The 24,226-nt window shown below is 46.0% G+C and overlaps 1 protein-coding gene across 1 annotated transcript in view; it reads left to right on the top strand.

Annotated features, from left to right (window-relative positions):
• The window catches only part of LOC139269154 (nuclear receptor subfamily 6 group A member 1-like), a 371,389-nt gene that overhangs the window by 227,402 nt on the left and 119,761 nt on the right, over positions 1-24,226 (top strand). The window contains exons 5-7 of the mRNA XM_070888255.1: positions 7,352-7,515; positions 17,831-18,055; positions 19,121-19,375. Of these exons, the coding sequence (XP_070744356.1) occupies positions 7,352-7,515; positions 17,831-18,055; positions 19,121-19,375 (644 nt within the window). The remainder of the gene's footprint in view (positions 1-7,351; positions 7,516-17,830; positions 18,056-19,120; positions 19,376-24,226) is intronic.

Genomic DNA, 24,226 nt, shown 5'->3' with positions numbered 1-24,226 from the left:
CCTCTTCGCACTGCTTCCATCTGGCGGGAAAGCGACAGCGCGTCTCTCCTCAGGGCACCTGTTAAAATGGCAGTCAGGTCCCTATGATGTCATTGAGATTCAACATGCAAGTGTAAAGAAGGACCCTATTAGCTTTGTACTAGTGTCTCTGCTGCCTGCTCAGTACAGCAGGTTAAAATTCAGAACAGTGAATTGCTGGCAGCTTTCCGACGGGTAAATAACCTGGGCAATTTTAACTGCCCAGCTGCTCAGTTTCTGCTGGGCATGAAGGCTTAAAATCGCCTCTGTGGTTTTTTTTTACGAGGAGGTACAGGAAGGGAATTCCAGAGCTTTAGAGCCTTGGTAACTGAAGGCACGGCCGCCAAAGCTGGAGCAATTAAAATCGGGGATGCTCAAGAATTGGAGGGGGCAGATATCTCGGAGGGTAGTAGGAAGTTACAGAGATATCGAGGCCATGGAGGGATTTGAAAACAAGGGTGAGAATTTTAAAATTGAGGCATTGCCGGACTGGGAGTCAGTGTAGGTCAGCAAGCACAGGGGTGACGGGTAAATGGGATTTGGTGCGATTTAGGATACGGGCAGCAGAGTTTTGATGAGTTCAAGTTTATGGAGGGAGGAAAATGGGAAGCCGGCCAGGAGAGCATTAGAATAGTCAAGTCTAGAGGTAGTAAAGGCATGGACACAGAACAAATCTTTCTTACATGTGACCAATTAAAATACTTTACAAAATTATTTTTTTGCATTGTGATTCTGAACTATTCACATATTGTGTAAAAATGTTGAAATGGTTAAGTCTTGTGACACTATATTGTAGAAACCTGGATTAGTGTTTGCAGTTGGTGCTTGGCTCACATTGTAACAGATTTTGCCTGTTTTGATTGAGCTGGAGTCCAGGTTATAGTGTCCGGAACAATATGGGCAATTCCAGCATCACATTGAATAACCTCTTGGAATTTCTTTGCTTTTCCCCAGTGTATCGATCAGACTGTAATACCAAATCATCATAACTGACCTCTTGATCTTGGCTTTATTAATGTTAAATTAAAGGTTCCATTGCTAATGATCAGAAATATCTTTCTGCTAAGAATTCACATTTTCTTTACTGAACAATTGAGTATTGAAGAGCAGTGCTGTCCTTTGATAAAATAGTTTTTTCCCATCAATCTGCTCATGATGAGTAAGCAAGTATTATGGATTTTTTTGAGTATTGATCAGGTGCAGCTGTCCGAAAGCAGACTTTTCAGCATGTCTCGCTGCTCTTGGCCAAAGCTGATTCTTAAAGGACTAAAAAATTCACATCCGTTAAATGTTTCATGTGGGCACTTGTGTCTCGTCGGTAAAGATTGATGAATATACGGCGTCCCGTGATAGCACACCTTTGCTAAAGGAGACTGTGCAAAGGGTGTTTTTAAAAAGGTCCAGAGCATGATCAAGTTAACCGGATAATTCGGCTGTGTAGGTGGAGTATGTGTTATTGCCAACTCCATGTGTACATTTTACATCTAGTCAATGGATACTCATCATCATCATAGGCAATCCCTTGAAGCGAGGATGACTTGCTTCTGCGCCAAAAAGGAATGAGTTCACAGGTGTTTCAATGAAGGACCTAATATTTCAGATCCCAAACTACATCTTGGAGGTTGGAAGATACCTGTGCTTGGATTTTTTTAACGTGTGGTTACCGTTGCACACCAGCCACCACACCGGCTTGACAGAGCTTGGTCTTGGTCCAGTGGCAAGGATTAACCAAAATGACTGGAGACCAGCTCTGCTGCACGGACGGAGCGCGCACACATATAGCAGTGTGGGCTGGCTCGTGCTGCCTCTGGGCCCTCGCCTCTTCTGGGCCCCAGACTCACGCCTCTCCTGGGCCCCGGTCACTTCCTTCCACAAACTCTTGCCGCTCCTTCGCCCCTCCTGCTGTGCCTGCCCGCACTGCAATCAGCACCCTCCTGCAGTGGTGTGCCGCCGCACACTGCTCCCCCTGATGGCCCCGGCCTGCTGATGGTTTTGCAGGCCGGGACAGCGGCGATTTCCGGGCAGGGCTGGGCCGCTGCACGATGCTCCCTCTAATGCTATTCACACTCCGGTGGCAGTGCCTGAAACCGCAGACAGTAACTGTGGGTGGAAAGATAGCTTTATACAGAAACCTGCTGATGTCACTGCGGCCTCGGATTCACGACCGCTAAAAATGGCCGCAGCACTACCGGGCAAGAATTTGTGCTGGGGACTGGAGATTTGTAGTGCAGCGCTAACTTACCATGTAACACAGTCCTGTTGTGTTCGTGGTGGTATCTGACCCGAAGTTCCCATCTTGGAGTGGCGTTGCAGTTTCTTACAGCCTCTGGCAGTGAGACTGTGGAGTTTGCAATGAATTGTGGGCAATTAAAAGGGAATTAAAGGGGCAATGCATTTAGAACTAATAGAAAATTAAAATCAAGTGGAAAAAATGCATTTTTCAGCCCTTATTGCCTTTCAAAAAAAAATTTGCAGTGTGACCACAGGCGGATGATTCCATCCCAGATATCCTGGCCACAAAGGGGCTGTCTGGGATGCATCCTTTCATCTGCTTCCTCCTCTTCTGCTTCTTCCTCTTCCCTTTGCGATCGGAAGCTGTAAATCTGAATTGACAGCATAAAATGCTGGAAATAGTCAGCAGGTCAGGCAGCATCACAACCTGAGACGTGAACTCTGTTTCTCTCTCCACAGATGTTGCCTAACCTGCTGAGTATTTGCAGCATTTTTTATCTTTTCAGAGGCCTTCCTTTATCATCCTAGGCCTTACAAGCATCCAGCAGCACTCCCTACACACTTAAAAAACATTTAACATCTATTGCAACAAGCCAATACTTCAATAAAATAAAAAAAACGTGATCCTAAAGCTTAAATCCAAACTTATCTGAAAGTTGTGTGTGTCCCTTTAAGAGTTGATGACAGTGCCTCTGTCTGTCTACTTGCACACTGGGTTTCCCTGCTGTGTTTAGGTCACATCGTTGAGCTCAGCGCTAGAGTCGAAGTTTGCCATGGTGATGTTAAGTTGGCGTTACACGGCGAGTGATGTCACCACAGCACCATTTTTATTTTCAGGCAGTGTGACCGGGATGATGAAAATGGAGGGCACTGAGGGACCTGCCACCAGCTGGAAGAAGAGCGTCCGCCGCTGCTTTCTCCACATTACACCGTGGTAACAGGTGGCACTAAGTTATATACACTGCCAGATTATCCACTGCATTTCAGCGGGCAGCCGATCCGATATCTCCTGTTTTACACTCCCTCAATCAACATAACAAAAACAGATTATCTGGTCATTTTCACATTACTGTTTGTGGGAGCTTGCTGGTGTGCAAATTGGCTGCCGTGTTTCCTACATTACAACAGTGACTACACTCCAAAAATACTTCATTGGCTGTAAACTGCTTTGAGACGTCCGATGCTCATGAGAGGCACTGTATAAATCTAAGTCCTTCTTTTCTTTTAAGTTAGGGAAATTCTCTACCTGTATCTTTAATTATACAGCAACTTTCATTGATATAGAATAGTGGCACTTCATAGAGGCATGATGAAAAAATGGATGCTTTGCCAAAAAAGGAGCCATTAGGAAGCTTGGTCAAAGAGTTGGGTTTTATGGAGGATCTTAAATGAAGAGATGGAAGTGGAGAGATTTTAGGAGTTCCAGAGTATGGGGCCTGGGGGGCTGAAGGCCTGTCCATCAATGACGGGCAGAGGGAGGGGTAGATGCACAAGGGATCAGATTCAGAGGAATCGCGAGTTGGGATCATTTTTAGGGGTGGAGGAGGTTACAGAGATAGGGAGAAGTGAGGCCATGAAAGGGTTTAAATACAAGGGTGATCATTTTAAACTTGAGGCATGGAAGATTGGGTATCAATGTAGGTCAGCGATGGGTAAGCAGGACTTGCCGCAGGATAGAAAATAGGCAGCAGAGTTTTGGATGAGCTGGATTTTATGGAGGGCGGAGGATGAGAGGCCGGCCAAGAGAGCAATGGAATAATCAGAGGTGACAGTGGCAGATGGACTAAGGTTGGAGCAGAGGTGGGTGATGTAATTATATGTATAATTAGCAATTTGATTTGATTTTGAAAGATAGAAATTGGGTACTGCTCCGTTTGGGGGTGGTAACACTCAGGAGGCGCGAGACATTGCGCCAGGCGCAGAAGTCTCACCCCTCTCTATAAATTTGGGTTACTGCCCCCGGAAGGAAGTGCAGCACTAAATCAAGCACTCTACTTCCTTCCTGGGGCGGTAACAGGGTGCACGCCTCAGCAGTGCTTGGCCAATTAAAGGGAAGGGCCCATACGGCACACTCTGTAAAAGAAGAAGGCATCTACCTGGACCACCGGGGAGCGGGGGGGCCGCACGATCAACCCAGCTCTCAAGCAGAGTGCCAGGCTGAGCGATCGCTGTCCTGACCCCGCGAAGAAACCACATCAGGAGCAGCAACAAAAAGGTGAGGTTTTTCGTTGCAGTCGGTTACATCCCCTTTAATTTTCGCCCCGCTGTTGTCGCCTGGCGCAGCTACAGGGGGCAAAACCCAATTTTGGGTCTGGGGCGTTAATGGAGCAATGCGCACGGTGATGATGTCCCAATCTCCTGGCGCAGGGGATCAGGGCTCAATGCTGTAGCGCTGCTGCTAAACTCCCGTCAAATATGGCGGGAGTCGCTAACAGCGCCACGCCTGGTCACAAACCCATTTGCGCCCCATTAGCTCCCCCAGGGGGTGCTAACGGGAGGTGCAAATAGCCCAATTTCTCCCCCATAATTTGGATTTACTTTGGTTGTTGGTTGAACTTCAAAGGATGCCGAGGCGGAGCATTCAATTTTGACAGGGGCATAAAATGGGTGAGATTGTTTCGTCCGGCCATTATGCACCCTGCCCGATTTTCCATTGCATTTCAGAGGGCAGCCGATCCAATATCGTCTGTTTTACACTCCCGCTGGAGTTGAATGTTCCTGTGCTGGTGCACATCTCAGGAAGTGTATATCCAGTCCACCAGTTCATCTAATGCTACCAAGAGAAAGGCAGGAGTATTAGCAAAGCATCACCTTTGTTTATTATTTCCAGTAATAAAGAAGGAATAGAAATATTTGGTAAACTGCTGCAATGCTTATTTGCTTGTCTCTAATTTTTTCATAAACCTGTTGGTACAGCTGGAGTCATGTTTTGATAGGGTGTTTATTCCACCTTGCTCTGAAGTCTAGGAGATCATGAGAGCATTCGTGACATGTGCAGTCAGCTAAATCCAGTGATGGAGATTTCTGTTCACCCCTGGACTCGGTACATTACCAAATATCAGGCATATAATGGCAATCTGCAGCTGATTTGGAGTAAGGACTCACTTACGGGAGTAGTCCTCAGTGATGAGTATTGGAAAATTATCCGGGTAAAGTCCAAAAACATAACAATCTACCTCTTTATGAGGAAATGTTCCTGGCGTTGCTACTGAAAATAAAATAATTGCCTGGATTCCCAACAGGTCAATTCTTTGGGCCTACCTTCAGTAGGCTGCCATTAAGCTGATTAGGGTCTGACACCCTTCCTTGTCCTGGACACTGAACTATTTCAAACTTTTTAAACATTTGCCATTTGTGCTCCAACAACTTCTTGGAGTGCAATCGGCAGCAGGTGGAGCGGAGACTTCAGCAGCGCTGCACACTGGACCATGGAGCACTGCTGCATTCAAAGGCTGCTTTCCTCCCTTAAAGGGAAGGGCCATCGCTTCAGGCTCTGCCATGTAAAAAGTACCTGCCTGGACCACCACGGCAGTCGGGGTTCCGCGCAATCAGCCCAGCACTCGTGGGTAGGAATCCACAGAAAAAACTGGAACAAGAAAGATACGTTTTTTTTTACTTACCTCGGCCACCTCGCCTTTAATCTGCCCCCGAAGCGGCCGGCCGCCCGATGCACACCTCCTATGGCTGTTGTTTCATTTTGACCGGCGCTACTCAAGGGGCGGAAGTCAATTTCAGTGTCAGAGATGCTAATGGAGCAGTGCGCACAGTGATGATGTCACGATCTCCGGCCGTAGCGCCGCCGCTAAACTCGCGCGAATATGGCGGGAGTTGATGTCATCGCCATGCCATGTTGCAAATCCATTTACGCCCGGATAGCGTCCCCCGGGGGAGTTAACCGGAGGTGCAAAGGCACCCAATTTCGCCCCCATGATTTTATGGCATGTGAGTTATACCGCCAGGTTTGACTTCTTTCTCCTCAATAATTTTTTTTGACAGTTTCTGGTTGAATTATTTTTTTAATAAAAGTTTTGGTTCTTCATTTTTAACCAAACACATTTGTGAAAGTATATTCTTCTGTGGCATGCTTAACCCTACTGAATAAAATATAAGTCTGTACAGTTAGTAAGATCTAATTCTGACTGTTGAACATTATCATGACACACAGAAAAATGATAAATCTCTTATTTGTTGCTAAGCTTATTGTTATGTGAAGATATGAAGAATAAAAAAACTGGTTTCAATTAATAATATTCTCCAAAGTGGAAAATAATTTTGATCATTTTAACACACTGGATGAATATTTTCTCTGTGAAATATGTGTAACTAAATCAAAACATATTCTTTATGAACAATTAAAAAATCTTATTTTATTGTTCTCAAAATATATTACTAGGAACGAAGAATAATGTTTTTTTAATGAACAATTCAGAGTAATTTTTTTCATCTTTTTATCCAAATACATAACACCAGGGATGAACACGGCCTGAGGCATTTTTTCAGCACTGTATTGTGTGCAGCATCTGTTGAATTATAATGGGAGAAGTTCCTGATGGCTCAGTGTGCATATGCAGACTGGGAGAGTCCCAGATTTCACTCCTGCAGTTGGCCTGAATGCACTGACTAGGGAGGAGAGAAATCCATCATAGCTCCAGCTCCCAATCACTCCCAAGTGATTCTGCTGGAAAGTGTATTTGTGTGAACATCTGGAAGAACAATGCGGTGATGCCTCCAATGATAAAGTGATCAGCCCTTGGTCACTCATGTGATTTGGGCAAAGTACAAGGGGGATATTCAGGTTCTGCGGGCTATACCTCAACATGAGATTTCTATGTTCCTATGAGTCGGCAACTATAGCAGAAGAGGGGAAGGGATTAGGGGAGGAACTCAAACAATTCCAAATCATTTGCTTTTCTATTATTTGAACAAATATTGAATCTGTCAGTATGTGTGTTATAACGTTCAACACAATTGTAGTGTTGGTTTTGAACCAACAAATGCTGTATGCCCATCTCCAGTGACACTACATACATCAGTGTAAACTGTTTATATTGCAGTTTATTGCAATGTGTGCAGTCTGAAGTAAAATGTGTTTTTTCAATAGATTTCAGAAGAAGTGATCCAACGTATAATGGCTGGGAAAGAATTTGATGATGAAGGGAACAGCTCGGGGAATAGCAGTCGTGAAAGTGATCCCAGTTCACCAAACAATGCCAGAACAGACAGAAATATTTCTCCAGATTCCAGACGGTTCCAGCGTTCTTCAAGGTAAGACAGAAGTTGTCTAGACTCACGGGGACCAAAATTCAGCCTCACAAAAAGGCCTCTTACCGCCAGAAAGCAGCGGCCAAGTGGCGGAGTCCAGTAGCTGCCGATTTCCGATTGAATGGCTGCCTCTAGCGAAATTCACCTTGGTGGATTTTCCGGCCGTTCCCACTCCTGCCCCGCTGCTGCCGACTGGTCCCAAGTGCGTCATCAAAAGGCGCACCATCGATCTCTCGCATCTCCAGCCAAATTCAGCTTCAAAAACCCACGATCCGCCGAGCAGTGCCCCCAACAGCTTTTTCTGTTGGTACACCTTGTTGTCTGTGTGTGGGACTTGGCTGTGTGGCGGCCATTAAAGGCGAGTGCAGACTACCGCGGCTGCCGTGTTTTTTTTTGCCGGCCAACTTCCAAATCAGCCAGCCAAATATGCCCCCGGGTTCAGCCGGGCTGCCAATAGGCAGCCTGGCACCCCCTCTTTGGTTCCAAGCCCTAGCCCAGCCGAAATCCTCTCTGGTGACCCAGTGGACCGAACTAAGATGTTCGCAGAGCTTGCAGCGGCTCTCCTCTTTAAGTGAAGGGGAGAGACGTAGTGACGCATGCGCGCCATGATATCATCACCGCTCTGCTGATGATTGACAGCAGCGGAGACTCCGCCCGCCTCCACTTCCGTCCCTCTTGTTGCCGATCGGCTGCTCACTGCCCCTATCAAGACCGACTTCTGGTCCGCTTCAAAAAAAACAGCAAAGAGCTGAATTTCGCAAAAGAGGCAACCTCATCCAACGCGGCAGTGAAAACACTTCAAAGACGGGAAGTGTGCCAGGTTTTGGGCGGGCCTGAATTTCAGCCCCACTACGTTGGGGAATCATAATGAGACAGCTAGAATGCAGGGCTTTAACTAGCTCCCAAACAAATTTATGATGATGCTGAGCAAGTGCCCAGTATCAGGGGTTTGGCAGGAGTTAGTCCGTAAGATGGAGATGTCTCTCCGCTCACTCCCACATTGTAAAATTCCTACCATCCCACTCCTGTCATTACAGTAGGGTCGCCAATTTACAGGATAGGGCAGCCACTTTATCACTAGCCGTATCACTTGCAGGGCCATAATTTGGCCCAACAGAAGGAGGAAATGGGCTAGCTCCATCCCTAGATGCAAGCACTGGTAACCAACAGCCATCCACCTCAATTCCTCCATCCAGCAGGGCAAAACCTAGAAACAGCAAAAGATTAAGAAATAGAAAGCAAACACCACACACTTTATGTAAAGAGAAATTGGCTTGTGTTCCCTTGAGTATGGAAGATAGGGGCTGATCTGATTGAGATTTCTAATTGGTCCAGAGGTTCGATAGAGTAGATAATGAGAAAATGTTTTCTCTGGTGGGAGAATCAAGAAGGAGGTGACATCATCTTAAAATTAGAGTTATGCCATTTAGGAGGAAAATCAGGAAGCACTTTAGTTCACAAAGTGTAATGGAAATCAAGAGTTCCTTCCCCAAAAGGTTGTGGATTCGGGGACAATTGGAGCTTCCAAGACTGAAATTGATAGATTTTTGTTAGGTAAGGGTATCAAGGGATAATAAAAGTTGCATTGACCGATATTAAAAATCTTTTGGTGTGAGGCTGATTTAGGTTGCTGGGAAGAAATGAGGTTATATTCATGGATGTTGAAGTACAATTGGGCCCAACAGAGGAAAAGATTTATGTGACATGTGAGCCGAAATTCAGCCTCCCGAAAATGCCTCTTACCGCCGGAAAGCAGCGGCCAAGCGACAGAGTCGAATGACCGCCACTCGCGAAATTCTTCTCGGTGCTTTTTCTGGTGGTCCCCACTTCCACCCCACTGCTGACGATCCCTCCTAAGTGCGCCATCAAAGCGCGTACCGCTGATCTCCCGCACCTCAAGCTAAATTCAGGGGAAAAAAATCTTCGTCCTGCCGCATAGTACCCCCGACAGTTTTTTCTGTCGGTGCACTGTGTTGGAAGCGTGTGCGACATGGCGGTGCGGTGGCCATTCAAGGGAAGGGTGCACTGCTATGGCTACCTTTGATTTTTTTTTTGTCGGCTGACTGCCAGGTCGGCCGGCCGAATATGCTCCTGGATTCGACTGGGCCGCCAACAGGCAGCCTGGCCACCCCCTCTTGAGTGCCAAGCCGCTGGCCCGGCCGAAACCTTCACAGGTGGCCCAGTGAATCAAGCTAAAATAATCGCAGCGCTTGCATCGGCTCTCCCCTTTAAGTGAAGGGGAGAGACAGGGCGATGCAGAAGCATTATGACATCATCAGCGCTACGCTGATGACTGACAGCGGTGGTGACTCCGTCCGGCCTGCAGGTCCGCCCCTCTTGTGATCGATCTTCTGCTCTCCGTCCCACTTCCTTATGACCGGCTTCCGGTCCGCTCTAAAAAAAAATGACAAAGAGTTGAATTTCGCACAAGAGGCCACCTCGTCCACACAACAAAAGCGGTAGGTGCGACCTGTTTCGGGTGTCGGTGAATTTCGGCCCCGTGGAGTTTGGGCGCAGGGGATGATTGTTATGTGAGAAAAGACTGTTGAAAAGTGTAGGTCCTGCTGATGACTGCCCCAGGCTCAGTAGTTGGTTCAGCAGGCAGTTCTCCCCTTGTGATGGGTCTCGTCGTTTGCTTCAGCCTCTTGCACTTACCTTCTTCTGGCTGCCGCTTCATTTGGCTCCTTTGCACTTCAGCGTTGTGGAGGCACAACTCCCTCACCACCAGAACTGCTGACGAGTGCCACAAAAAGTTCAATGACCCAAGCAGCAGAGGCAAGGAAACACACTGGCACTCTCTCTTTTTTCCCTTGGGAACCCTGGGTGCCGGCACACTCTTCACCCTGTAAGAAGATCAACTAACCTTTCACAATGCAGTATGTGGAAGCGCTGCTGCAAGGAGGTGCCCGAGGATCCTGCCGACCAGGTTTTCACCGCGGAGCATCAAATCACGGCAAAAACCCGGTCGCAAAGTCGGCAAAAATGCAGCCCAAAGGCTCAGTGTTGTTGCAGGAGAGAATGGTGCAGAGTGCCCATAGATGGCAGGGCACCAGATGGAGCAACCCCAGCCTGAAATGCGCACACCCTATGAGGAGCAGAATGGCTAGTGTCCACATTGGACTTTGCTGTATTAAAATAGAATGTGCACTTATGTCATACTTTGTTATTCACACAATTTAGAGTCATACAGGAAAGGGTGCACTAATTTGGTGCTGACACTCAATCTGTGATTATTGGCATGGTCATATAGGGACAAAGAAGGCTGATGTCTGGTCATTTTCTAGGATGGTTAGTGGGTTGAAGGATTATATTAACTGGAAGATGAAGATGTCGAAGGTAAACGTGAGATGTGCTCCAATGTCCCTTGCATCTGCGGAGTTCTCTGAATATCAGCTTGCTCTCCTTCATGCACGTGTGCCTTCAAAGGAATTTGCCAACAATGTCCTTTCGATGACGAGTTTGTGATCACAGCAGGCTGCAATTATGTATGAAGCACATGCTGAACGTACTACAGAGCCCTTCCCAACCAATCTAGGCTGTGCAGACTTGCGTCAGAGCTCACAAAGCATCAACGCTATCTATTGTACCTCGCATTGTAGGAAAGTCTGCAATCCTATTGGCCTTATCACACTACTGCCTTGCTGTGATACCAACGGTGATGAACTCTCCGACTCTCCTGTAAAGTGCATCAGTCATCTCATGAATGTATGCCCATAATGCCTGATATTGCAGAGATTCCCCCACGGCTGCCTGAAATGACCCTGTGCCATAAAAGTTGAGTGCTGTCATCACCTTTTTTCAGCCACAAATAGTTCAGTGCAGGCAGATGGCCGTGGCTGCAGGTCTCGAGCAGTCGGTGGTAGAGCGCTTTCATTCCCTCATTTCTAATCATACTCTTCCTATACACATCCACTCACTGAGGCCTTCAGCTGACCTGTCGACCTGTATATTCTATAGGCTGGAGTGCATCCTTCTTAAATGCTGCCTGATTCTCTCTAGCTCCATCCTGTGCTGTGGTAAATATAGTAAAATGTTCCATGGCGCTGCATGGGAGCCTATTCAGGTTAAATTCTCTAGATCCTGATCTGGCTGTGAGGAGAAGTAGTGTGAGATTGCCTCTTCCAGAGGGCATTACATTGCCTGAGTTCAACCTGCATGGACTGTAACTTCAGTGCAATGTCAAACTGAATTTAAAAAGTGCCTGGCAGTGTCTCATGGATCTGGTCAGCTTTTAAAGTGACCCAGAGTTAATTTAATTGTTTAGAGTGTGGAGGCGATTCCACCCACACTTTTAACTATTAGGAGAGTGTCATGTATGTACTTTTGGGATCACTAGCCACTAGATGGCGTCACTGTTGGAGGCCATTGGGCTGCACGCACGTATGCGCAGCCCAAGTATAAAAGGCCAGCTATTTGTATATTAGTCACTTTGGGCCTTAATAAAGCAGAGCCAAGGTTAAACCTCTTGGAGTTAAACAATACTCAGTCTAACAGTTATTGCATACACAACATGTGGCGACGAGGCAACAAGAACCTTTGCATGCAAAAATTGGATTGTTGGAACGATTTGTGGAAGGAGAAGATTGGGCAGACTTTGTGAGCCATTTGAGCCAGTTCTTCGTGGCCAACAAAATGGAGCAAGTCAGCAACGCAGATCGGCGCCAGGCGGTGTTCTTCATGGTTTGCGGTCCAAATATTTATGGCCTGATAAAGAATCTACTCCTGCCTGTGAGTCCAACAGAGAAGACATATGAAGAATTGTGTACACTGGTACAGGACCACCTTAAGTCAGACGAAGGCATCATCATCTCAAGATACAGATTTTAAACGCGAGTTCGCTCAGAGGGCCAGAATGCAGCAGAATTCGTTGCCGACCTGAGACGTCTAGCGGGACCGTGTAAGTTCGGGGCTGTGTTGGCAGACATGCTGCGGGACTTCCTTGTAATCGGCATCAACCACGAGGTGATCCTGCGTAAACTACTGGCAGTGGAGACATGGCCTTGAACAGGGCTATCACGATCACTCAGTCATGCATGACGACAGACAGAAGTCTAAAGCAGGTAACAGTGAAAACTCGAAACTCGGCAAGTACTGTCACTATGATTGATTCGGCATTCAGCAGAGCAGCACGTGGCAAGGCCTACCCGACTGCGTACGTGAAACCTGTGGCTGCCCAAAGTCCGCCAGCGGGAATGTATCCAATTTTTCCGTGTTGGCATTGTGGGGGAAATAACAGGCACCAGCAGTGTCGATATAAGCAATATAGTTGCAAAGGCTATCTGAGAGTGGGGCATCTCCAGCGCAAATGTCCGCAGATGAGCAAGCGTGTTGCGACACACCACATGGAGGATGATGGTCAGACTAGTGCGGATGCGAATACGCAATCCGAGATACCAGATGAGGAAGTGTATGGACTGTAACTAAGAGCAAACTGATAATAATGAACATGAAATTTAATGGGGTGCCGGTATCGATGGAACTGGACATGGGGGTGAGTCAATCGAAAATGAGCCAGAGGGCATTCGACAAGCTGTGAGATACTAAGGCTCTGAGGCCCAGGCTGAGTCCAGTCAATGCCAAGTTGCGCACGTACGCCAAAGAACTCATAACGGTGATTGGCAGTGCCACAATTAAAGTGTCGTATGATGGTGCGGTTCATGAGTTACCGCTATGGATTGTCCCAGGCAATGGCCCAAGACTGTTCGGCAGGAACTGGCTTGAAAAATCAAATACGATTGGAATGACATCAAGGCATTGTCGTTGGAGAAAGATACATGTGCCCACGTACTGAGCAAGTTCCCCTCGCTGTTCGAACCAGGCATCAGCAACTTCACGGGAGCCAAGGTGCAGATCCACATGGACTCGGATGCAAGACCCTTCCATCATAAAGCTCGGGCAGTTCCGTATATGATGAGGGAGTAGGTTGAAATCGAACTGGACAAATTCCAGCGTGAAGGAATCATATCAGCGGTTGAATTTAATGAATGGGCCAACCCCATTGTTCCTGTGCTGAAAAATGATGGCACAGTGAGAATCTGTGGAGACTACAAGGCTACGATCAACAGGGTTTTGAAACAGGATCAATACCCGTTACCAAAGGCTGATGAGTTGTTTGCAATGCGAGCCAGGGGGAAGTCGTTCACCAAACTGGACTTGACGTCGGCCTACATGTCACAGGAGCTGGTCGAGACGTCAAAGAGACTTACATGCATTAACACGCATAAAGGACTGTGTATTTATCACAGGTGCCCTTTTGGAATTCGCTCGGCTGCAGCAATATTTCAGAGGAACATGGAGACCCTACTGAAGTCCGTTCCCAGAATTGTCGTGTTCCAAGATGACATCCTGATCACAGGTCGTGACTCCAAGGAACATCTGAACAACCTGGAAGAGGTTCTACATCGTCTGGACAAAGTGGGACTCAGACTGAAACGCTCAAAGTGCATCTTCATGGCACCAGAGGTCGAATTCCTGGGGAGGAAAATTGCTGCTGACGGCATCAGGCCCATGAACGCTAAAACCAAGGCCATCAAGAATGCACCCAAGCCGCAGAATGTGACAGAGCTGCATTCGTTCCTGGGTCTACTCAACTACTTTGGTAACTTCCTACCTAAATTGAGCACCTTATTAGAACCAGTGCACATGCTCCTAAGAAAAGGTGACAACTGGGTGTGGGGTGCGTCTCAAGACAGAGCTTTTGAGAAAGCCACTAATCTGCTTTGCTCTAACAAGCTGCTGGTACATTATGACCCATGTAAACGTTTAGTATTGGCCTGTGATGCTTCGTCATATGAAATTGGTTGTGTACTCCAACAAGCTAATGAGTCGGGTAAACATCAACCAGTCGCGTATGCTTCAAAAAGTTTGTCTAAAGCGGAAAGAGCCTACAGCATGGTAGAGAAAGAAGCACTAGCCTGTGTGTATGGGATTAAATAGATGCATCAGTACCTGTTTGATCTTCGGTTTGAATTGGAGACAGATCACAAGCTCCTCATTTCACTGTTCTCTGAAAACAAAGGTATCAATACCAATGCTTCATCCCGCATGCAGAGGTGGGCGCTGACATTATCTGCTTATGATTATGTCATTCGCCATAGACCTGGCACCGAGAATTGTGCCGATATTTTGATCCGTCTGCCGTTGCCCACACCAGAGGTGGAAATGCCACAACCGGCGGACCTATTGTTAGTTATGGATGCTTTTGAGAGTGAAGGAACCCCTGTCACGGCTCAACAAGTTAAGACCTGGACCAGCCTGGACCCGATTTTATCGGTGGTGAAGAGTTGCATCCTCAAAGGTGATTGGTCTGCCATACCCAAGCAAATGTGCGAGGAGACCAAACCTTACATTTGTCGCAAAGACGAACTATCTATTCAGTCGGATTGTATACTGTGGGGCAAAATCGTGTTGTTATGCCCAAGAAAGGGAGAGAGAAATTTGTACGTGAGCTACATAGCACACATCCCGGCATTGTAATGATGAAAGCCATCGCCAGGTCTCAAGTATGGTGGTCGGGAATTGACTCTGAGTTGAAATCATGTGTGCATCAGTGCAACACTTGAATGCAGCTCAGCAAAGCACCAGTGGAATCGCCGCTGAGTCTGTGGCCATGGCCGTCCAAACCATGGACCAGGATCCACATAGACTTTGCAGGTCCTTTCCTGGGGAAGATGTTTTTAGTTGTGGTGGATGCATATTCGAAGTGGATAGAGTGTATAATCATGTCATCCAGCACATACACAGCTACCATTGAGAATCTCAGTGTCATGTTCGTGACACATGGTCTGCCTGACATTATTGTTAGCGACAACGGATAGTGCTTCACCAGTCAGGAGTTTAAAGAGTTCATGAAATTCAATGGTATCAAACATGTAAGGTCAGCACTGTTCAAACCTGCATCCAATGGCCAAGCAGAACGTGCTGTCCAAATCATAAAGCAGAGTATGAAGCGAGTAACCCAAGGGTCACTGCAGACCTGCCTGTCATGCATACTGCTTAGTTTCAGGACAAGACCACACATGCTTACCGGGGTCTCACCTGCTGAACTAATGATGAAGAGAGGTCTGAAGACCAAGCTATCTCTTGTACACCCTGACTTGAGTAATCATGTTGAATATAGAAAACAAAGTCAGCAAGGGTATCACGATCGCGCAGCTGTGTCACGCGATATTTCTGTAAATTATCCTATATATGTTCTGAATTATGGTCAGGGTCCCAAGTGGATCGCTGGTACTGTCATGGCCAAGGAGGGCAACAGAGTATTTATTGTTAAGCTCAAAAATGGGCAAACATGCGGAAAACATATGGATCAGACAAAGCTGTGGCACACAGACGAACCGGAACAGTCAGAGGAAGAGACAATCGACGACCAAGCAACCTACCCCCAGTCATCAGAGAACTCAGTGGTCATCAGTGAATCGGGACTTTCAATCACTGACATGTTCAATGAAAATGGACTTTCAATCCCTGACATGGCCATTGCCACTCCCACCAGGTCAGCCACTAGTCACAACAGACTCTGAACACTCACCCAAGGCTGGAGTTGAACTGAGATGGTCAACCCAGGAGCATAAAACACCGGATCTTCTCAATTTGTAAAAGACTGTGTTAATATCTCAGAGGAGGGTATTGTCATGTATGTACTTTTGAGATCACTAGCCACTTGATGGTCAATGGAGGTCATTGGACTGCCAGCCATTTTATACATGAGTCACTTTGGGCCTTAATAAAGCAGAGCCAAGGTCATACCTCTTGGAGTTAAACTGTACTCAGTCTAACAGTTATTGCATACATAACAGCGAGGATCTTGGTGAATGTATGTAACAAGAAGTATAATGCTGTGGCCTGGACTGGTAGTTACAATCTAAAACCAGCATCAGATGCACCTCACTCCTGGCCTTCAACGTGCAATCATGGCTGACACTTCAGTGCACTACTGAGGGAGGGTTGCGAATTTTGAGGTAGGTCTTCCAGATGAGACATTAAACTCAGGTCCCATCAGCCCTCTCAAGTGAAAGTAATAGAGCCTATGGCACTCTTTAAAGAAGAGCAGGGGAGTTCTCCCCAATGTCCTGGCCAATATGTAGCCCTCAACCAATACCACTAAAAGGAAGTTATGATGAACCTTTATAAAACACTGGTTCGGCCTCAACTGGAGTATTGTGTCAAATTCTGGGCACCGCACTTTAGGAAGGATGTGAAGGCCTTGGAGAGGGTGCAAAGAAGATTTACGAGAATGGTTCCAAGGATGAGGGACTTCAGTTACGTGGATAGACTGGAGAAGCTGGGGTTGTTCTCCTTAAAGCAGAGAAGTTTGAGAGGCAATTTGATAGAGATGTTCAAAATCATGAGGAGTCTCAACAGAGTAGATAGAAACTGTTCCCATTGGTGGAAGAGTGAAGAACCAGAGGATATAGATTTATGGTGATTGGCAGGAGAACCAAAGGCGACATGAGGAAAAACTTTTTTATGCAGCGAGTGGTTATGATCTGGAATGCTCTGCCTGAAAAAATGGTGGAGGCAGATTTAATCGTGGCTTTCTAAAGGGAATTGGATAAGTACCTTAAGGAAAAAAATTTGCAGGGCTACGGGGAAAGGGCAGGGAAGTGAGACTAGCTGAAGTGCTCTTGCAGAGAGCCGGCATGGGCTCGACGGGCTGAATGGCCTCCTTCTGTGCTGTAACCATTCTATGATTCTATGATTCTGAAAAAGAAAGACTTGAATTTATATAGCGCCATTCATGACCACCAGATGTCCTAAAGTGCTTTACAGTCAATGAAGTACTTTTTGAAGTGTAGTCACTGTTGCAATGTAGGAAACATGGCAACCAATGAGCGCACAGCAAGCTCCCACAAACAGCAATGTGATAATGACCAGATAATTTGTTTTAGTGATGTTGATGGAAGGATAAATATTGGCCACTCCCCTGCTCTTCTTCAAAATAGTGCCATGGGAACTTTTACGTCTACCTGAGAAAGCAGACACGGCCTCAATAAAACAGATTATATGGTCATTATCACATTGCTGTTTGTGGGAGCTTGCTGTGCACAAATTGGCTGCCACATTTCCTACATTACAACAGTGACTACACTTCAAAATTACTTTGTTGACATCCTGAGGCCATGAAAGCTGCTACATAAATACAAGCTCTATCTTTCTTGCAGCCATTGCTATTTGCAGAATAGACAATGAGTTAAGTTCTTGAATTTTTTGACTCCATCTTATTTTCAAGAAGAATATTTCTTATAAATAATGGAGCGAAGATTTGTCTGCTTCATTATATAAAGTACTTACCATTTTATGACTTTCTTTTTCCCAGATCAATAGGATTGAATGGGTACTCTGCACTCAGGGATTCCTGCCTCATCTCTGAGTGCCCTGCTGTAATACAGTATCTTCCTCCCTGCTTTGCTTACTCTGCACACAGTCTTCAGTCCTGGACTGAAACTCATAGCTTCAACCTGTATCCCCAGCCTCTGCTACAGCAGCTGTTACATGTGGAGGAGACAAAGCAACTTAAAGTTCCAGTCCTAACACAAAGCAGGTACTAATATTTCAGTTAGCATATAAAAGACCAGCAACAATATCAAATAGTTGGTGAATTGTGAGGATGTATACAATTCTAAATGATCAATCACTCATACTGATCTTACAGTACTTTATGATATCTGCAGATCACATTTGGAGTTACTCACACTTTTGATTTACTCACATTCAATGCAATGGATATCGGGGTGAGTCTTGGCTCAGTTGTAGCATTCCCACCTCTGAATTAGAAGGATATGGGTTTGCGTCCCACCCCAGGCAGCCCCAGCGAGCAGAGAGGGAAGTCCAGGCCTCTGAATGCTGGGTTTATATCCATTGGGGAACTTGTGTCTGATGGGGGCCTCCCCACCATAGCCCCAGCAAGCAGGAGACCAGAGACCAGAGCTCCAGTTTCTGGATACTGGGTTTACATCAAGTGGGGTACTCGCGTCCGATGGGAGTGGAGTAGTGACCCCCCTCACCGCCCCTGCCCTGGTCAGGCTAACAACTTGTCCACATAAAAAAGGGTCTTTGTTACAGAAGCAGCTGTTTCTGATCTGCTGGATGGAAATTCAGTGGAAGAAATGGGTTACCTCCTGTGCTGCTGGGCAGGGAAGAGAAAGGAGTCATGCATTGGATGGTGGGGTGTTGGTTTGTGCCTGTGATTCCCCCAATCGGAGGCTGGCTGACAGGGCGGAGCCCAAGTGCTGCACGCACCATTTTCATTCTACTGTAATAAAGCATCTGAAAGGGTTCACCTTGAACTAACTTCAAACAGCAAACAAAAGGTTGTAAAGGACAATTTAATCAGATATGCGCACAGCAAGGGTGATTATTTTATTATTCATCATGCAGGAATCAAAATCAGGACTTGGAAACAATTAACACTAGAGTTAATGATTCTGAATGAGCCACAATTCTGTTCTGAAAGAGCAGCTATATATACAAGGAATGAGGAGCAGCTTGAACATTTTAGAGTTACAATTAATGCTAGGTCTAATGATACAGTTGTTTTAATGTATGTGGCCTGTTTGATAACTGCTATTAATTGATTTGTACATGTGCTATGTATTTTGCCCTGCAGGTGTGACATGGCCCCATCTAATCTCATGGCCCTCCTTTGCCAACTTGCAGACGGAATACTTTTTTGGCAGATAATGTGGATTAAAAAGCTTCCGTTTTTCAAGGAAGTATTGATCAAAGAGTACACCTGCCTGCTGGCTGCTTCATGGCACGAACTGGTCCTTCTGCGGGCTTTAACATCCCGAGACTGGCAGGCCCTGGGGGAGCTCTGCGGAATCATGGAGGAGTACAGTCCTTCAAAGGACACTGGCCACAGGTATGATTTTGTTCTGGTGTAAACATACAACACGCAGATTTTGTGTGTGCCTTTCTTGTACCAGTGTACCATCTCACTTATAAATTTCACAACCTTTTATTTTTTGAATGTCTTTTAATCGTCTCACCGAACAGATCTTTTATACATCATTCCCCCAATTTGCATCCCTTTCAGGCTTTTCAAAAGCCCTGCTTGCAGGGCATGCAACTCACTGGCTTAGATTCAGCTCTTTGGTGGCTATGCCATCATAAGTGTGGCATGGAGGAATTTCCGCCGGCCCATCAATCGTGCCACTTACCCCAGCAACTTCCCTAGGGTCGGCCCGATGTGGCAAGTTCTGAACAGGGTTTCTAGTGTGCTGGGAAAGCGTAGCAAGAGGTACAGGGGACAGGAATCCGTTACTGGCATCTACTGTGGTTTCTATGACGGAAAATGTGACATATGACCCCCCCCACAACATCATTACTGCCTTATTTGGAGAGCACCATCCAGAAAAATCATTGTGACTTGAGAGAAGAATCTTTCCTGTTATTTCCCCTTCTGTAACAGGAGTCAGCTTTCCTGATTCGTGACTCCTACTAGTTATTCACTTCCTCCACACTTTGATTCTGTTCAGTTTCGTTTGGTGCCTTGCTGAGCTTCCAGTTTCCAGTGTTGATGCGAAGTCTTGTTTTCTGAGCTGATTAGCTTTTATGCCTGGAGGTGGGGATGGGGCATGAACTGATCACAACTTAAACTACAGATAGACTCCATATTGTATTACAGGGCAGTGGTGGAGAACCGAAGTACACACAAGTGCAACTTTTGCAATGGCAGATTTAGAAACCTTTGACGAAGCTGCAAAATGTATTTGCTAGTGGATCTGGGGGCCATGTCTTTCCCCCAAGAAATCTGATTTTGACTCTCTTTTGGTGCTCTTTCCAGCATTTTGAAGTGTACCACGATTCAGCATTTGAAGACAAAAATATCTATTTCTATATATACACCTTTCCAGAATAAATACATATGTCATTCCAGAATACATTATTTTGGGGTTCATATGCCAAATCATAATACACTGCACACGCCGATCTTGTAACAGCAATAGCCTTTAAGTAACAAATGGAAAAATAACAAAATAATAATCGTTCAGGAAGAAAATTCCCTAAGCATTGAAAAACAAGCTGCACTGTTGTCCTGGAAGTATCAGTAAGACGGAGAATTTTACACGATCCCATTATAACAGTAATTTTGAACCTAAAACTTTCCTTCTTGCATCGACTGTTAAGCATTCCATTGTGATAACTTAGAATCCTAGAATGAGACAGCATAGAAGGAGGTCTTTTGGCCCACCGTGCCTATCTCGGCTCTTTGAAAGAGCTGTCCGATTAGTCCCATTCCCCTGCAGTGTAAACTTCTTGGAAAAACCATCCCTTGCTATTTTAGGCAACAGGGATAGAATGGTATTTTCTGGAGCACAACTTGGGCCATTTCAATGCCTAATAATATCACACAGCTATCAAATAAATTATAGGTATTCTAATGCTGAGCGTCAACTGAGCTGTTATTGGGAGTGCAAAGATTTCATTGTTCTCCTCGTGAGCTTTCTGCTGAACTTAATTTAATTTAACTTCCTCCATTGTTGCATTTGTCGTCTTAGTTGCCTACTTGCCCTCATCCCGAGTCCACATATATAAAAGGATCTCAGGCTGCTTCGCCTACAATTCTCACTCAACTAGGTGGTGCACATGATTTCAATGTTGTATCCCCCACCTCCTGAAAACAGCTATGATTTCAACACGAGCAACATGAATGGCACGCGGAAACACGGCTGTCTGCACAGAAAGTAGACAATTGCTAGCTATAGATCTAGATTCCAGTTGATCAATGCATCCCACTTTGCCTGGAGTGTAGATCTAGTACCAAAGTAATTAAACAATATTTACATGAGGTCACTTTCAGTGTTGATCCCAGACCAGTGTCATCTTTCAGACAGTGTGGCTAGATGGAGAATGATAAATACATTTCCATATTCATCTGCTGCATATACACTGTTTCACACTCAGTCCCACTTGCCTATCACCACAAACTTTACTGACCTATAATGTCCTTAAATTTAAAATCCTCATCCTCATTTTTGAATGCTTCCATGATCCTATCTCTGTAACTTTCTGTAGCCCTATATCACCGTGAACATTCGGTTCCTCGGACTCTAGCTTTTTGTGCATCCCCGCTCCATTCTCCCAAACCTGGATGGCAGAGCCTTCAGCTGTACTTTTCTTTGATTTGTTCTCGGGGTGTGGGCTGATAAGGCCACATTTATTGCCCATCCCTAGTTGCCATGAGAGGCTGGTGGTCGGCCTTCTCCTTAAACCACAGCAGTCCTTGTGAAGGTGCTCCCACAATGCGCCCTACCCTCTGGCATTGCCATTCCTAACCCCCTACAGCTCTCTATCTCTCTTTCTCACTTTAAAAACCTCCTCAAAACGCATGTTGACCACTACTTTGGGTGTCCATTTCCATATGTTCATTCTGTGAAGTGCCTTGAGCTGTTTTTACATTAAAGGTGCTGTATACCAACAACAGCGTGCATTTGTATAGTGTCTTTAATGTAGTAAAACATCCCAAGGCGCTTCCCAGGAGCATTACCAGACAAATTTGGCAACGAGCCTCATAGAGCGATATTACGACAGCTCTTGGTCGAATAAACATAGAAACATAGAAAATAGGTGCAGGAGTAGGCCATTCGGTCCTTCGAGCCTACACCACCATTCAATAAGATCATGGTTGATCATTCACCTCAGTACCCCTTTCCTGCTTTCTCTCCATACCCCTTGATCCTTTTAGCCATAAGGGCCATATCCACCTCTCTCTTGAATATATCTTACGAACTGGCATCAACAACTTTCTGTGGTAGAGAATTCCACAGGTTAACAACTCTCTGAGTGAAGAAGTTTCTCCTCATCTTGGCCCTAAATGGCTTACCCCTTATCCTTAGACTGTGACCCCTGGTTCTGGACTTCCCCAACATCGGGAACATTCTTCCTGCATCTAACCTGTCCAATCCCGTCAAAATTTTATATGTTTCTATGAGATCCCCTCTCATTCTTCTAAACTCCAGTGACTACTGCCCAGTCGATCCAGCCTCTCCTCATATGTCAGTCCTGCCACCCCGGGAATCAGTCTGGTGAACCTTTGCTGCACTCCGTCAATAGCAATAGGTTCTAAGGAGCATCTTAAAGGAGAAGAGAGAGGTAGAGAGGCGGAGAGGTTTAGGGAGGGCATTCCAGAGCTTACAGCCTAGGCAGCTGAAGGCATGGCCACCAATGGTGGAGTGATGAAAATTGGGGATGCATAGGAGACCAGAATTGGAGAAGCGCAGAGATCTCGGAGGGTGGTAGAGCTGGAGGAGGTTACAGAGATAGGGAGAAGTGAGGCCATGGAGGAATTTGAATATGAGGATGCGAATTTAAAACTGAAGTGTTGCTGGACCGGCAGCCAATGTAGGTCATCGAGCACAGGGGTGACTGATGAACAGGACTTGGTACGAGTCAGGATACGGGCAGCAGAATTTTGGGTGAGCTCAAGTTTACAGAGGGTGGGAGATAGGAGGCTGCCTTAAACATCACTTAGCCAAAAGGGCATCCGCTCAGTCACTTCATCAAACCCAACTCCCCACTCCTTCCCTCCCCCACCCCACCCCCGACCAGGCCAAGTTCATACAGGCATTCTACCCCTCCAGATCCAGTCTGCAGAGAAACAACACCATCAAATCCTCCACTGAACCAGCCCTGCCAGTTCATACTGGCCGCATTCCTTGTCAGTTCAACCACTGAAAGTTCTCAGTTTCATCATCATAGGCAGTCCCTCGAAATCGAGGAAGACTTGCTTCCACTCTAAAAGTGAGTTCTCAGGTGACAGCTCCAGTTTACAAAGGCAGCAACATCATCCTATTCCAAGAGGAGGAGGTGGTCCTCCTGTCTGATGCATTGGCCACCAGCACCGGACTCAGAAGAAGCGTAACTTTGCGGGGAGGGGGTTGCAGAGAGAGACGCCCTGTGGGTAAACACTGACCACTGACAGAGCCCCAAAACACTGACTGTCAGCGTGAAACACTGACGCCTGACAAGTGCAGCTTGCTCACACCGTTATTTACTTGCAGCTGAATTCTTTGGAATAGAGTTAGTGATTTACAAATAAGCCACCTAAAATCTAATCCTGACCTGCAGTCCAAACACACAATGTGCTTCATTCCCCAATCTCCATTCTCGCATTGCCTTTTATCATCCTGTCTAAATACAAGGGGAGCTATCTCTCTGCCATTAGTTCTTCTGCCAACAAAGAACACTATTTTAAAAATACCCTATGACTAAGCAGTGATTTGTCCTTTTGTTCAGGATGGTGAGATTGATTACAATGGGAAGGCAGCCTCAGCTGGTATAAATCTAGAGTTGCATTCAGCAACATATATATATACACACACACACACACACACAAATATGCACTACACATTCCCATTGCTACGTGGAGTTCTACAGTTGCATGCTTGACCTCTTTGCTTTCAGTGCATCCATTCATCTTTAAATTCAAATCTGATTTTGCAAAAGTGTGTCGTGATTGAGAATAGGCTTTCTATGTCCCGGAATTGGAATAGTGTTAAACGCTCTACACAGAGGGTTTTTTGTGTAAGCTTACACCGATTATACTATCATTTAGGATCCAGTTTCAAATGAGAATATAAATATAGGATTCTAGGCAAACCAATTCTCTTGCAACTGTCCCAGAGCCATGTAGATTGCAAGATTACTTGTTACAGCCCCATAAACAATATCAATAAAGCAATACATTACTCTTTGCTTTCGGATTAGACTG

This window comes from Pristiophorus japonicus, chromosome 8, assembly GCF_044704955.1.
Source record: "Pristiophorus japonicus isolate sPriJap1 chromosome 8, sPriJap1.hap1, whole genome shotgun sequence".
NCBI classification, from domain to species: Eukaryota; Metazoa; Chordata; class Chondrichthyes; family Pristiophoridae; genus Pristiophorus; species Pristiophorus japonicus.
This window is presented reverse-complemented; position numbering and strand designations above follow the sequence as displayed.